We start from the raw sequence: 15,651 nt of genomic DNA on the forward strand, positions 1-15,651 counted from the left end.
TCAGCCACTCCTCATAAGACTTGTGCTCTAGACCCCTCACCAGCCTCGTTGCCCTTCTCTGGACATGCTCCAGCAACTCAATGTCCTTCTTGTAGTGAGGGGCCCAGAACTGAGCACAGCACTCAAGGTGCGGCTGCACCAGCGCCGAGTACAGGGGCAGGATCACCTCCCTAGTCATGTGCATAGAGGACGCTGTTGCCTTCAGAAATATTCTCCTGAAAATCGGGTGCCAGTCCCAGAATTTACGTCCAAAATAGGTATTTCTCTTCATCTCCCAACCCATTTCCCGCTATGAAGCTTTGAAGTGCCTACAGCAGTCTGAGTCAGAAGCCCTGCAGATATCAGTGTTCAGAAAAATCAGTTTAGATACATTTTGCGGAGATGGCGTACATTATTACAACTATTTCTATTTAGTGTTGAGACAATAAAATCTGATATCTGACTTCTGTTACAAAAATCTTTACATGTAGGATCAGTATAGATTGTTCCATGAAAGCGTACAAAAAAATGAAAAACTTTTTCATCTTTAAAAATTTCAACCAATGTCTCTGGCACTAAGTTTCAACAAGAAAAGAGAGGTCCTAAAATGTATGCATTGTTCCAGCTGATTTGTTAGCCCATAGAAGGGTATTCTGTTATCCTTTTAATCTGCTTCTCTTAAGTAAATTTAATTTGCTACATATCTGCTGGAATGAAGTATACAACAGTGCAATCATAATTTAGTGGTTTATACCCTGCAGATGACGTTGTAATACAACGTCGTGCTTCCTCTTTTGTTTTCCCATACACAGTATCTCCTCCAAAGTTCATTTTTCTCAGGCTTTGTGTTTGCTGTGTCACAGTAAATCCTTCTTTCTGTTGAAATTTCAGTGACTGTTGCAGTATTTGTAGGAATGTTTTGTTTACCAAAATCGAACATTGTCTCATTCTGTCCTTGCTATCTGCTACAATTATGCAGTCTCAACTGCACAAGCCATAAATTATTATTTCAGACTTAGTTCCGTAATATAGTCCCCATTTCTGTTGTAAAGCAGCAAGCATGCATAGCTTTAAAAGTCAAAGACACGTAATAATAAAAAATGGCATGTGAAGGCTGGGAAACTCCTAGGGACCCAGGGGCCCAGTTCCTCTTTTTCTGCATCACTTTCCCAAGAATGTTCCAAATAAATTCCTTCCTTCCTCGTGGCCCGTATTTCATTCAAGTTTTTTCTCTTGCAAAATTGTCTGTTAATTTTATGCATGTCCTTTTACTCCTTTTCAATGCCTTCTTTTCTTAGGCATCCTTCCCCCTGCTCTGGTCCCCCCTTATGCCGGGAAGAGATTCCCAGTAAAGAAGCATTGAGCTCTTTTGCTTAGAAACCTCATGAATCTCACTATGTAGCTGTGGGAGAAGGATTACTACTTTCAGCTCCTGGAGTTACAGTGGGTGCATGCAAATCTCAATATACATTCATTGTGTTCTCGTGTTTCCAAAGAAAAACTTGAGAATACAGAATTTGAAATTTCTGTTGTCAATCAGCATGCGTAGTCAGTCACTTTTAAAATAAAATACTAAAAAATTTTTTAAAAGTCTGGAATTATTCTGCTTTTCAATGTGTAGTGTTGGCAGTACACCCTCTTGGTTATATTTACCTTGTGAAGTATTTTTGTGCAGTTTCTGGATTCATTACAGATTATTTTAATGCACACACAAAGAACAGATGTCACCTTAGTATAACTCCCATTTGGAATCTGCCAGCATTAGTAATGGCAATGTAAGAAGACAGAGGAGCTGCCTGCGTACAAAAGATACTCTTTCAAGAACCTGAGGTGTAGGCAAGCTCTGGAGCGATGAATGTTTTAACATTTAATCTGCTCCTACCTATTGTATTTCAAAGTGAAGTGAGCAGTCTGTACCCAAACTGACTGTATTTTTGCCATATTTTTGTTAATAGGCAATGACACATCAGATGCACTCGTATGCATTAAATAAAGAAGGCACATGGCACCTTGTTCAAATGTGTGTCGCCGTTATTAAAGATGCTCAGCAAAGATAATTGCCAAGTTACTTAAGCAAATACACTTCGAGTGGCGTTTAGCCATGCACCTTAGAACCAAACAACTATTCTTCCAGTTTACGTCTCCTGAAATGCAACTCTGCCCCTCTACGGTGATGAAGTGATATACATCAAAAGAGTTATCCTCAAGTGACATGATCTCCTTGTGCAAATACCTCCCAGTGACTCCAGATCTGTGTTGTAGAGACAACTTGCCTCAGAGAACCAAAAATCCAATTTCCTCAAACCTGCAAAGTTTAATATGTTCAACCGCTTGGCATTCCAATCCTACTTGGAGCTTTCTAACCATCTTATGTAGTTCTTATGTAGCAATTTTAATAAAAGGAGCTCAAATCATCAAGAAAATTAGTCCATATTATAGGGATGGGAATACTGAAGTGTTTGTTGCTAGCTCAGTATCACAACATCGTGACAGGTTCAGAAGAAGGACACTTGTATTTGTCCTAGGCTGCTGCAATGTTCACTTATCATTGCTGTCAAAGAGGAATAAAACCATAAGTATGAAGACTGGGGAAGACAGAATTATTCTTTAAGGTAGCTCAAAACGTTTCACTGTACTGGATGAAACTACATCTTCCTGTTGTTGACTGCTAAGCAGACACTTTTGAAATGTGGTCAAAGCCTGTGAGAAATTTGTGGAAATCATGATTATTTCACTTTTAATTCAGCGTTGGAGAAATCCACCCTTTAAGCACCTACCACTCTGTTATTCCACTTCCACAGGTTCATGGGAATTATGTAATCATCCTGAATTCAAGCCAGTAAAACTGAGATCAGAATCAGATTAGCATCACAACTTTTGAAGTGATAAATGGTAATTTGAGGACAGGATGAGTGAAAATCCATCTTAGAGGCAGCCAATATCAAGAGGCATCAGGGTTACAGAATAATATGATGCTTGTTTAAGCAAAACTTAGTATTTTCCTGAAAAGGAAAGAAGGCTGATTGGGTGGGGGAGCACATTAAACTGACACGTACACTGGCCATCATTTATGGCTAAAATTTTATTCAAGCTCTTTTTGTCTTTCCTCTCAAGTACTGTCACTCCCCCTTTGCACTTTTTCTAAATCCAATCATTTAAACCCACATTTTGTGCAGTCTGCTTCCTGCCATGCCAAAAACATCTATGTGCTTTTGAATGTGAGTAGATATAAGCTAAAGTGGCGAGTGGTGTCAAATGCGTGCAGCCATCGGGCCGCTCCAGTGGCACTGTGCCCTGCCAGCAAGATCTGAGACTCAGTTTCAAGTTTCTCTTGAAAACAGTTGCTCAGTATTCTCTACCTTGCACACAGTTTTCCTCAGTCTACAGTCTGCTTTTTTTAATATACATAATTCCTCTTCCATTTCTTCTTTTCACTGCTAAGTTGGTATTTTTTGTGCTTTTTCGCATGGTCTAGACCAGCTTTCCTGACTCCTTGCATCTGACTGACTCTGTCTACATCTGGCTTCCCTGTCTACGTAGCACAGAGCCACACAAGAACAAGAACCAAAGCACCACAACTTCCTGCAGCTCATTTGTCCTACTAGGCAGCCTATTTGAACCCAACAGCAGCGCTGCCGTACCACTTCCAGCGCTTGGGTCACCATGAGGAGCTCTGTGTGCAGCCTGCCTGGCCACAGACGTAGCTGCGGTGTCCGCGCCTGGTGCCTGCGTCAGGTCTGTGAGGGGACCTGAGCAGATCACAGTGGTTTAACAGAAATAAATTGAGAAGTTGACCTGAATAAGTCATTTTAGAACTACTCTGGGGACACCTTTACAGAAGTTTACATCCCTTATTGAGTGATTTAGCTTGCATCAGTGAATCTCAAAGGTTTTATAGCTGACTCCTGTGGAAAGCTCCTGAAAAAACGAAATGAACTCTTACAAGGCAGTACCACAATATAGATGTTGCATAAAATGCTTTCATCGATTTTTCTTCCATTTTCTTGATTGCATAATAGGAGAATCCCTATTTCTGTGTGCTATTGTCTTTGTGAGGATCAAAAAGTTTATAAAAAGTAGACTTCACAGATGGCATTTCCTCAGATCTAACAAAATTACTACCAAGGAGCCATTTTTCTTGCCACTAAGATGTCTTACGACATTTTACAGCTGCAGATTGGGTATCTCATTGTAGCCTCTTCATGGTTTAGCAGGGTGCAGGCAACTACTGGATGACACCAGATAACTGAGGCTTCACAGATCAGCTCCATTCTTTGGTCTACCGTGTTCTGTTCCCTAATGTAACTATACATTTATTTTTGTCTTTTTAAAAAGTTTATTGAGAGTTACAAAGTAAAAAAAACCCAGATTGCCAATTTATCCTTAATTGGTGTGATTTTTACCTTGTTCAAAAGTAGCGCAAGTAATTTTTTTCCGAGTAAGAATGTTCTCTATCTCCTCTAAGAACCAGTTGTGAACTTTTAGTTACAAACGTGAAAACATCATTCATTTTTTGCAGCTGGAGAGAGCGTGTAAGAGAAGAGAGGCAGTAGCGGGGCGACGCTTCCCCCTGCAGAAGACCGAAGCGAGAAGGGCAGCTCCCGTTGCGTTCCGCACGCCTTCCTGAGACCCGGTGCTCCGAGGAGGTTGCGGGTCTGGCTCCCTTGCCGGGTAGAATGGGAAATTACCGCTGCTTTTTCCTGAATTTGGCCCCCGGACCAGCTGGGCAGCAGCGGCTCCTCTGCAGGCCCCGCACCCCGGCTGCCCGGCTCCTCGGCCCCGTCCCCCGCGCCGGGAGCCCCGCGCGAAGGGTGTCGGTTGCTCTGCGCCTTTAAGGGGCTGCCCCCGTCCCGCCGGGCGCCCGTACAAAGGCGGGCGAGCGGCGGGGCCGCGCTGAGAGGGCTGCGAGCGGCTCCCCGGTATGACTGGGCATCGCGGCTGGGGATACGGGCGGGATGACGGTAGGTCACAGCAGTCCCGCGATGCCCCCCCCCCTCTTCCCCCGCTCGCTTGCTCTCTAGTACTGCTGCCTGCATTGCCATGTCTGCGAGCATCCCGTACGCACAGCAGGTAATTACTTCATTGATAATAAATAGCGCCCAGAAAGTGGCACCGAACTTCTGCCTGCTGCCTTGCGTTGCTGCAATCAGTGTTCCAAAGCTGAGGGAAGCGGTACTGAGTGGATTTCTTTCAGGCTGCAGATATTACAGATGTGTCCCTTTCCAAAAAGCTGTTATGAAAAAGATTAACTGTGTCTGTCTCTCCAAAAGCAGTTCTCTTACGTAAAGAAGATTTAGTTGAGCAGTAACAGATCTTCTGATCCTGTGCAGCTGTTGAAATGGGGTATCTAGGCTTCCATAGAGGTGAATAAACTAAGGTATATGTTATGTATTTCTGGAACATCAATAAATTGTACAGATCAGTATCAGAGATCTCTTATAGAACAACTTATGCTTTCTGATTTGACAGTTTTTAATTTAGTCACTCTGCTTCCCACCTCCAAGAATGTGTGTCACGTTGTGATGATACATGAAGCTCCTGAAAGATTCCTACAATAGTGTTTTACAGCACCTGTATCCTTTACAGAGAAGGCTGGATGAGTGACTGGTGTTGTCCAAAAACAGTCTTTTGCATAGTCTTCAGGAGCCTCTCTTGATGACAACTATCTTAGCTGCTGAGTGTCCAACAAGAGTCTTTTGCATAACCTTCAGGAGCCAGTCTCTCTCTCTCTCTCCCCTAACAGCAATTATTTTAGTTTCTGTGAGTCTAAAAGCAAGTTTGAATGCTAAGTGAAGCTGGTTAGTGCTAGTAGATATCATGTGTTTGGGCATATAGGTAGTAGTAGTAATAAAGCTGGGTATATGCTTGTAAAGCTCATAAGAGACAAATTATTGCCTAAGCTTGTGTAACAGCATTTAAATCCTAAATCTGCTTTATAGGCAGGCTGAGAAAAGATATTATTTTACAAGCTTAGCTTTTCAGAAAATGCCAAAGACAGATAGAAGTATAATAGATCACTGTTTTTGTTATATAAACTCAAGGAGGGTACATACCCATGCTTGGTTAAAAAAAAGTTTCCACTTGTGAAAATTTGTGAGAATGCTACAATAAAAATGTGCTTCTTGAGAATCTTCAAGTGAAACTGTTACTGCTTATACTTTCTGAACATAAGCGGCAGAACTTAATTGCTTCTTGTACTACCATACCAAAGTAGAAAAAGAAGTGGTAAGAATGTGTAATTCTTTGATACAGATGAGATTTTGTTATCTCAAACACCACAAGAATGTTCCAGCTCTGGCAGTAGAGAGCTGTGTTATTAAATTGACTTTCTCCCCACTCTATTGGGGTCAGGAAGTTCAAAAATGTTGATTATCACACTCTACCCTTCACTCAGGGTAGAGAGATACCATAATGGGCAGGAGTGAAGAATGAAGCTGCCTCAAAGATTTACTGCAGTCATAAAATGGTTTTAAAAATAACTGCATAGTCAGTAGCTAAGAGATTGAGTCATCTGCTTCTAATTTGAATCATCAGAGCTTTCACAGTATCTTTCCCAGGAAGAATTAAATGCTGTTTCTTTGGGGGACTGTATGTGTGCATGCAAGTGTGTTCACACCTGCACCCACCTTGTAAGGTTTTTGGATACCTTAGAAATGTCATTACAAACTCTGCAGAAAATTAGTGGCACAGGTAACTGAAGATACAGCAGTCTACTGATGCGCTGTGAGTTCCTCAGTGTGTTTTGTACAAGATATTTGAATCCCCCATCTTGTTAGCAGCCTGTTGGTGCTAATAAAAATACACCAGCCTAGAAATGAAGTTAACTTCTTGGATACCAAACTTTCAAGTCACTCCTGCTCAGCAAGCTTTACTTCAAGCCTCATGAAAGCATGTAATGACTATTTAGTGTATAGTAGGGAGAAAATAATGATGTTTTTCTTCCTTTCCTTTTGAAGGACCTTCAGAGTGGCACAAATCTTATCCTATTGCCCAGGGCAACCGCCAGTCACCTATTGATATAGTTTCTGCAAAAGTAGTTTATGACCCTAACCTGAAGCCGCTTATTATCTCCTATGAATCATGTACATCTCTCAACATCTCCAACAATGGCCATTCAGTTATGGTTGAGTTTGAAGATACTGACGACAAGACAGGTGAGACTAATGCACAGTCAACTAACTCAAAATAACATTTTGTGACTTAGTGAGGGAAACAATAAAGTACATCCTGTATTTTATATCATGTATAATTTCAGTGTAGAACAAGGCAAATGACCAAAGCCCATTGTATTTTGTCGTCTTGAGCATCGCATTTCTTGTCTTTGCTTCGGTCTCCAGCAATGCAATATTGCACAGCAGAATAGTGTTTCTGCTTTAGTAAAAGCTATTGCATCAGGAAAATCAGAAGTTTGTTTGCAGTGCTTCCCTTTTCAAAGGCGAATGTCAGTTTGCTAGACAGGGAATCCATGCACCTCTCCAGCACTCTGAGGCCACGCCCAGCATGCAGAAGGTATGTACACTCCTCGCTGCCCTGTTCCCATGATCACCCAAACCAAAGATGCTGACACGCATGCCAGCTCTGTCTGGCTCACTGCCCAGTTTCCATCCACAGGGGTAGGGAAGAGAAGCGGATTAGCAGAGATCAGGTCATACTGTGTAGTCATCATAATCATAGTCCACTACATAAAGTTGTACCTGGACCAGTCACTAACTGTTACCTTGCACTGTTTGCTTTCGTCCCTGCCTCACAGCAGTTCAGTTTCTTCAGAAATTATAAAATCTGCAGCTAATTCTGAGTTGGTAGCAGCTTGCGAATGTTGGATTATCTGCAACTGTGTATTATTCTTGTCTCTTAGCTCTTGGCAGAGAATATAAATACTTTAAAGGATTGATTACTTCTGTTAATTCTACTCCCATAGTAGACCTTGCTTTTAGATCTCGGGGGTAAGGAAAGAGCATTCAAATTGAGATGATGAAGTAGACAATAAATGTAAAGAATGCATTTTAAAAAAAACACTCTGAATTTTTAAGCCTATTGGCTGATTTCATCTTGCATTTGGGTGTGTTTATTGACTCTAGCTAAATAGGATATCCTAGATACGCAAAAGAAGTTACTTTTTCTGTGAAGTGACTTGTCTCTGCTGGTAAACCTTTGAAATACGGGCTTGCGGTTAAAATTCCAGCCATTTTGTTTTAAAATTTCTCTTGTAGAATGGATCCAAGAAACTGCCTAACTGAATGGTCAGGTTTTCAACCATCTTTACTGAAATTGAAGAGAAGACTGGATGTGCGTTTTCCAAAATCTTACTACACAGATATATTAAGCAGATTACCCTATGAAGAGAATTTGCAAACTACATCTGGAAGTATTAGCTTGCTAACTACTTAAATGCCATTCTAAGGTGAACTATATCTACATAAGAGTGAACTTTATTTAGCTTTAGAACTCTGAGAATGTCATCTAAATACTCTGCATTTAGCGATACAGACTCGGAGCACATGCAGGAATGAAGACTTCTGCCCTTTCCACACTAAGCATATGCCTCATTTTAATGACACTTTCGAGCAAGAAGACTGCTAGGAGTGGAAAACATGATTAAAGTGTTTTCAGTTGTGTTGAAATAGATCTAGTGACTCACAGCTCTGCAGAAATGGCACAACAGAACTTTGACAGTCACCCATCATAGCTAGATTTCTTAAAATGTTTGAGGCAGGTGATGCATTCCGTTGTGAAGTTCAGAAAAACATACTAGGATGTACTTATATTTGTAATTAATACTAAAACCTTTGCTTTGGCAAGGCCAGTTTCCTGCATAAATGAAGTGTGGTGGCACTGTGCAAGCCCCAGCTTTAATATTTTTAATGAAATGTTATGGACTAACTGAGGACAAGTTCTTTACAGATACTGAATCTAATTTTAATTTTCTTACATAAGGCTTTGATCAGGTTTTCATGTCTGGGAAAAATTAATTTGATTTAGTGCCACAGAAAATTACAGGATGATTACTGATGCTGTTGATGAAGTATCTTCTATAGGTGGCATCTTAAACATTAATCTGTTCTAAAGTGTTGTTTCTAAATGATGTATGAAGTTTCTCTGTAGCATTTCCTCACCTTTATAAGGTGATTTGAGATTCTGAATGGTGTCATGTAAAGTACAAGCTATTATATTACCTCTTTTATGGGATCAGGTATTTAAAAGAAACAGGATATACATAACCTCCACGGGAGGGAAAGACACTGTAAAGAAGAGATACCTTGAGCATCAGGTAGACAATTCAGTTAAGTATCTACACTCTTTTCCACAAAATCTCAAGTAGCACCATCAAAAACATTTTAGGTACATGAGTTTTAAATTATGATTTATTTTTATAATATTCAACTTGGATTTATTGTGCTTAACAAGCAAGGCGTAACCATAACAAAGCTACCACATCTTCATATGTCAAATATACTCTTTCAACAAAGCTACAAAATTCTGTACAATTAGCCACTCAATGTTTTTAACTTCAATTTTTACATGAATTCAGGTGCTTTCCATTAAGAAATCCAACCCTTCTAAGTGTCTAGATGATGCATATCTTTGGTATTAGCAATCAGGAGATGCTTCTGGGATTTTTTTCCACTATTGTGCCAACAGTGGTTAGTTTTCACCAACAGGAAGCTGAAAAGCCAGAAGGCTTGAGCTTTTTCCTCTTTTTATTTTTCCTGCCTAGCAATCAGTGGCGGTCCCTTTGACAACCCATTTCGGCTAAGGCAGTTTCACTTCCACTGGGGGACAAAGCCCAGCCAAGGATCGGAGCATACAATTGACGGCAAACCTTTTCCATGTGAGGTAATGATGTGTTTTACAGATGGGATTAATTCAAGCAAATGCTGCTTACAAATGACTTTGTCTGCAGTGGAGACTGCAGATTTCTTAGGTTCCAGATTGCTTACTCACCATGATTAGGTCAACACAGACTTTAATGAGAATTTTATTCCTTACGCTGAAGTTCTTACCTGTAGATCACCCTGGTTTTTAGAATGCAAACTTATGCCCTCAGTGCAGCCCTTCCTCCAAGATCCTCAGTCATCTTACCCTGTTCAACAGGACACAGCTAGCTCCACAATTCAGCTGCTGTGCTCACACAGCACCTCTGACTGTTCTTTGCTGCGTAGTTTAGCCTACCGCACACAATTGATTACATTCTTTTACTTATACAGATGGGAAGGATGATGGATGGAACAAACATGATCCTGAGAAGCCATGTATAGCTCTGCTACCTGGCACAGTTAGCTTAGGCTTCAGCTGATGATCACAACCTGTGAAATGCTGGTGCTACCCATAGCTTAGAGATGGCTTCCTCTGGGGGCTCTTGAGAGAGTTTTGCAGAGCTAGGACTAGGCACAGGCCTTTCCCAGCACATCTGTCCCAAATACTGCAGTAGCGTGGCGTACTGGAGCAAAGAGCTTCACGGAGTGAAGGCCCATTCCAGGGAAGCGAGGTCACAGGTTAAAGCCTGATTTGTTTCAAACTAAGGCTGATCTATAGAAACTTTGCTTAGTGTCTGTCCATGCTAATAGACTGGTCCAAAGGATTGAACTTGCTCCTCTTTCCAAAGATGCCTCTGGAGCAAAACCTACGTTCTATTACAAACTAACATTAGTGCCTCTTAACATAAGACAACCTACGTTCACAGCTCCTATCACTAATTCATTTAATCCTTTATTTGTTATTTTTCTTTAAAGCTCCACTTAGTTCACTGGAATGCCAGAAAATATGCAACATTTGGAGAAGCAGCAGCAGCTCCAGATGGCTTGGCAGTAGTTGGTGTTTTCTTGGAGGTAAGAATCACAAAAATAGCATGTTTACATGATGAAAAGCATTATGCTGTCAAGTGTTTGAGAATCAAGCCACGTATTTAAGAAGTGCTTAAGGAAAACAGATGACTTATTGGAAGCAGTAACTCATTGCAAATTGCTGTTAAACTTACTTTAGTAGGAATGTTGAGATTCAGATAAGAAAACAACACCAATTCAAAGCATAATTATGATAATTCTTATTTAACCTGTCTATTCCATTATTTTAGATTGGGAAAGAACATGCCAATATGAACAGGCTCACTGACGCTTTGTACATGGTAAAATTTAAAGTAAGTTTTAAGCTCTTTAAATTTAATTGTTTCTGGGATATCCTTTAAAAATCAAGCTCATGCACATGTTTGGGACAAAAAATGGAAAATTACCAACCACAAATCCTCCCATCACTAGAACATCAATGTAGTTCTATTCTCCTCTTCCCTTCCAAAGCTCAGTTTATTTGCCTGATCTCAGGTGCCTCCCAAGGCTATGCCAATGCCACGAGTCATTCAGAGATTGTACCTTTCCCAAAGTATCTAAAGTCAAAAGCTCCATGACCCTTCAGGCTCAGCTCTTGTACTCAGCAAAATAATCGTTTTCCATTGAGCCTAGCCTTGAACAAGTCAAAGCTGGCTGTCTATCTTCTGCTGCAAAGTGCTGTCAGGAGAGTCCTCATGAGGTCCTGAGCTAGTCTAGTCTTACAGTGACACCTGAAGGTGGTCTTTAACCAGATGTATCCAAGAGCTTTGCTGAAGGTTGATGATATCTCCTGCACTTTCTCAAGTGCAGACTGATTAGATGGCTACAGTCGTTTCTGGATTTAAATGATATTACTGCATTCTATAACATGCACAAGTTCTACTATGCAAATTAAACTGTATCTAATAATATTTCTCGGTCCTGTATATGAGCTTGTGAAAGACAGGAAACAAAGGCAGTTACACAGCAACATGTAGGCTGTGGACACAATAAATGGTATTTTGGTGTTGAAGTGATCCCCCCCCCTCCCCGCACTTGCAGGAAAGAAATAGTTGTCCCTCTGTTGTAGTGATGGAAGGTCTGCAGGTTTGCCACTGGGGATAAGTTGCTCATCTCACGTGTTCCTTGTGAGCAGTTTTGCAGACAATTGGACAGTGCTTTCTGAGTGACTACCTTTCAGAAACTCTTACAGGCTAAAAATTCCTGCCTTAGACTGTGGTAGTTAAGGCAATCACTACTTCAAACAGGTCATCCTATTTCTACTGATCTTTTGGTTGATCTACCTTCCTCTAATTTTAGACTTGAACATTCGATTTTTTAAAGCCCTGTATTTGTCCTAGCTGACAATGACTGTTTGGGGCCAGATTTTCCATAGTTTGACAGCTTCTCATGAAATAGATAAGGAACATAGAAAATAGCAAGCAAAGAGACAAGGAATTCTACCATGATATTATCTATAGCTCACACTGAACACAATATACAGAATACACTTCCTGCATTATTTCCAGACCTTTTGTGGGAAGAGGTGAACTTTGGTAGAGGCAATGGGGTAAGAACTCAGTCCAGTAAGCCAGCAGCAGGTGTCGCACTTGCCATGCTACTCTCAGGTCGCAGTTGTTATAAGGCAGCCAAACTTTTATAGACTCCTACTTTTCCCTACTTTTTAATATTACTTCAGCATTTTTTATCTTTCAAAAAGACTTCTTTAACCTGCACGTAACAATAGAAAGATAAATTTCAAGTATCAATTTTCTTTTTCCAGGGCACAAAAGCTCAATTTAGAAGCTTCAACCCCAAATGTCTCCTGCCTTTGAGTCTAGATTATTGGACATACCTTGGTTCTTTGACAACACCACCCCTTAATGAGAGTGTAACATGGATAGTGCTGAAAGAGCCCATCAGAATTTCTGAGAAACAGGTAAACTTTTGATGCCCTTTCAGGTCTTGCAGGATTCAACACAGGCAGTGACTGTTTTGATTTGCAGTGGTGCTAAGTTAAAAGACCATTAGCCTGTGAAAAATCAGCCTCTTCGATAATCAGGGCTTCTGTTTATTCTGTTAATACTCTCTAGAATCTTTTGTTGAGCCTGTTCTATTAACAGATTGTAATGCACTGAACACTTTCCTTTGTCCTTTTAATAAAAAAAACATTAATATTGATTGCCCTCTTAAGGAGTAAATTTTCACTTGAATTTACAGCTGGAGAAATTCCGCATGCTCCTCTTCACCAGTGAGGAAGACCAGAGGGTTCAAATGGTGAATAATTTTCGCCCCCCTCAGCCTCTTAAGGGGAGAGTAGTTCGAGCTTCCTTCAAGGCCTGAAGAAAACTGGTAACAGCCCTGAGATATCCAAGAGCTTCCACATCTGAGATACTATAAATAGAAACTCTGGGCTTCAGATCACTCATGGAACACATAAGATAGACACTTCCATGAACACTCTACTTGGAGGGGGACAATCTTGTTTTATATGTTATTTGAATTGCTCATTCTTTTGAACAATGGGATCTTTTTAACTAGCACTTTTTAGTATAAGGCATAGTTGAGTAAACTAGAGTGTTCTCTAAGACCTGAAACTCTAAAAATCAAAAAGGACATTAAAATCACACTTAATATAAAATGGGAAATCATGTAGTGATCTACTAGTACTAATGGCCACAACTTCTAATTGTCTCAATACATGATGAAACAGTAGTCAAGAATTTTGGATAAACTTAAATTTTCCGTCTGAACTCCTGTTAGCATTTGCTGAGCTCAGGCTGATTTAAAGATTGCTTTTACTGTATTCTTGCTGTCTGACACATACAGTGCACGAGTAGCACTAGAAAAAAGTTCTGTAATCACTGCAGGTAGACAGTGGTTTAAAAACTTCATATTTATTTTAAAGTAACTGTTCAAAATGCTATTTTATGACTAATTTAAAATAAATGTAAATGCTGTGTTCTAAAGCAGGCCATTTTACTGCATGGTGTTGTTCAGACACTTGTTCTTCTAGCCAATGCAGCACACAACTATAACTCCCTTGTCAACTTTCTTGAAAAGAACATCTGTAGCAATTCAGGTATGTGTTTTGTGGTTCTCAATTGTTCAAATTCTACCTCAGCTAAGTGATGTGCTCTGCAATATGACCTCCCTCATTGTCTGCCCTAAAGAAAGTAAACATTTTGTTTACTTTAGGGACCTAACATGGGTAGACCTTGACTGCACTGACCATGCATTGCTGCACAAATCATCACCTCACTATGGCAGTCTGTCAGGGATGCTCCCTGCAGATGTGAGGTTTCATCAGTCCTGAATGGTTTCACCTCTTCCAAAGAAAGCTGCTTTAGAACAGCCATGGGTTAGTATTCCTGCTTATGCAGCTTAGTGACAAAATTCAGGCTGGTGTCTCCAGTACTGAATACAGCGATGTTATCTTGTAACTACTCACAGTCTATATTCAGTTACTTTAATTCTGGGCTTCAAATGTTCTACTTCATCTGTATAGTTCAGATACAAATTGCTGATGCTTATCAATTTTCATCAGCTTTGATGAAGAAATCAAACATGTACACTGCAAAGGAAAGCAGGGGAAGGAGGGAGAACAGCTACTATGGTCTGTTCTCCCTTTTCAGAAGGAGAGAAAGACACTAGATCGTAGAATCATATGTTGTAAAACACCTCTAAGATCATCGAATCCAACCATCAAACCAACACCACCATTTCTACTAAACCATATCCCGAAGTGCCACATCTACACACTTTTTTGAACACCTCCAGGGATGGTGACTCAACCACCACCTCCCTGGGCAGCCTGTTCCAATGCCTGACCGCTCTTGCAGTAAAGAAATATTTTCTAATATCTAAACCTCCCCTGACACAGCTTCAGGCCGTTGCCTCTCATCCTATTGCGAGTTAGTTGAGAGAAGAGACCAACGCCTGCCTCACTACAACCTCCTTTCAGGTAGTTGTAGAGAGCAACAATATGAAGTTGTGAAGCACAGTACAAGTTTTGTCCTATAAAATGAGAGTAACACTGACCTACCTCCCAGGGATGTTGTGAGGGCTAATGCAGCGTTGTTTTAGATGTGACATTATTGTACAGCAGACGCTAAAGGAAACAGAAAAACATTACAAAATGTAATATTTTTTTAGCTATTATGAATGTAACTTTGCTAGTAATGCAAGCTGGTATTGTAGAAAATCTATTTAATGTATCTTAAATTCTTTAACAAATGAAATAAACAAGATTTTGAAATCAATCATCCTTCTCCTCATCCTTTATTTTGAATAGACCTACCTTCCCTACTTACAGCACTGGTTTTCTGGGCCTTTCATTAAAATAAATCATGCAATCATAGAATGGGTTGGGTTGGAAGTTCCAACCCCCCTGCCAGGGGCAGGGACCCCTTCCACCAGACCAGGTTGCTCAGAACCCCGTCCAACCTGACCTTGAACCCTGCCAGGCAGGGGGCAGCCATAGCTTCTCTGGGCAACCTGTGCCAGGGCCACACCACCCTCAGAATAAAGAATTTCTTTCTTACATCTCATCTAAGTCTACCCTCTTTCAGCTTAAAGCCATTACCCCTTGTACTATCACTACAGGCCCCTGTAAAGCAGTCCCTCTCCAGCTTTATTGTAGGCCCCTTCAGGTACTGGAGGGCTGCAATCTGGGATCCCAGGAGCCTTCTCTTCTCCAGGCTGAACAGCCCCAGCACTCTCAGCTTTTCCTAACAGCAGAGGGGTTCCAGGCCTTGCACCATTTTTGTGGCTTCCTCTGGCCCCGCTCTAACAGGTCCATGTCTGTCCTGTGCTGAGGGCTCCAGAGCTGGATGCAGGACTCCCGGGGGGGGTCTCACCAGAGCAGGGCAGA

General features: G+C 40.9%; 1 protein-coding gene across 1 annotated transcript; it reads left to right on the plus strand.

The window, feature by feature from the left end:
- The first annotated feature begins 4,838 nt into the window (after positions 1-4,838).
- Positions 4,839-14,964, plus strand: CA7 (carbonic anhydrase 7). The gene is made up of 7 exons (XM_075433635.1): positions 4,839-4,940; positions 6,936-7,133; positions 9,695-9,813; positions 10,710-10,805; positions 11,051-11,113; positions 12,562-12,717; positions 12,999-14,964. The coding sequence occupies exons 1-7, from the start codon at positions 4,901-4,903 to the stop codon at positions 13,119-13,121; spliced, it is 795 nt and encodes a 264-aa protein (XP_075289750.1). The 5' UTR covers positions 4,839-4,900; the 3' UTR covers positions 13,122-14,964.
- Positions 14,965-15,651: the final 687 nt, after the last annotated feature.

The sequence above is a fragment of the Opisthocomus hoazin genome, chromosome 12 (genome assembly GCF_030867145.1).
Source record: "Opisthocomus hoazin isolate bOpiHoa1 chromosome 12, bOpiHoa1.hap1, whole genome shotgun sequence".
NCBI classification, from domain to species: Eukaryota; Metazoa; Chordata; class Aves; order Opisthocomiformes; family Opisthocomidae; genus Opisthocomus; species Opisthocomus hoazin.

Bases quoted from the DNA above. Each gene is read 5' to 3' on its own strand.
- CA7 (XM_075433635.1), top strand. From the start codon at position 4,901: ATGACTGGGCATCGCGGCTGGGGATACGGGCGGGATGACG. The intron at 4,941-6,935 runs GTAGGTCACAGC...TTCCTTTTGAAG, and splicing joins GGGATACGGGCGGGATGACG to GACCTTCAGAGTGGCACAAA. The intron at 10,806-11,050 runs GTAAGAATCACA...CCATTATTTTAG, and splicing joins TAGTTGGTGTTTTCTTGGAG to ATTGGGAAAGAACATGCCAA.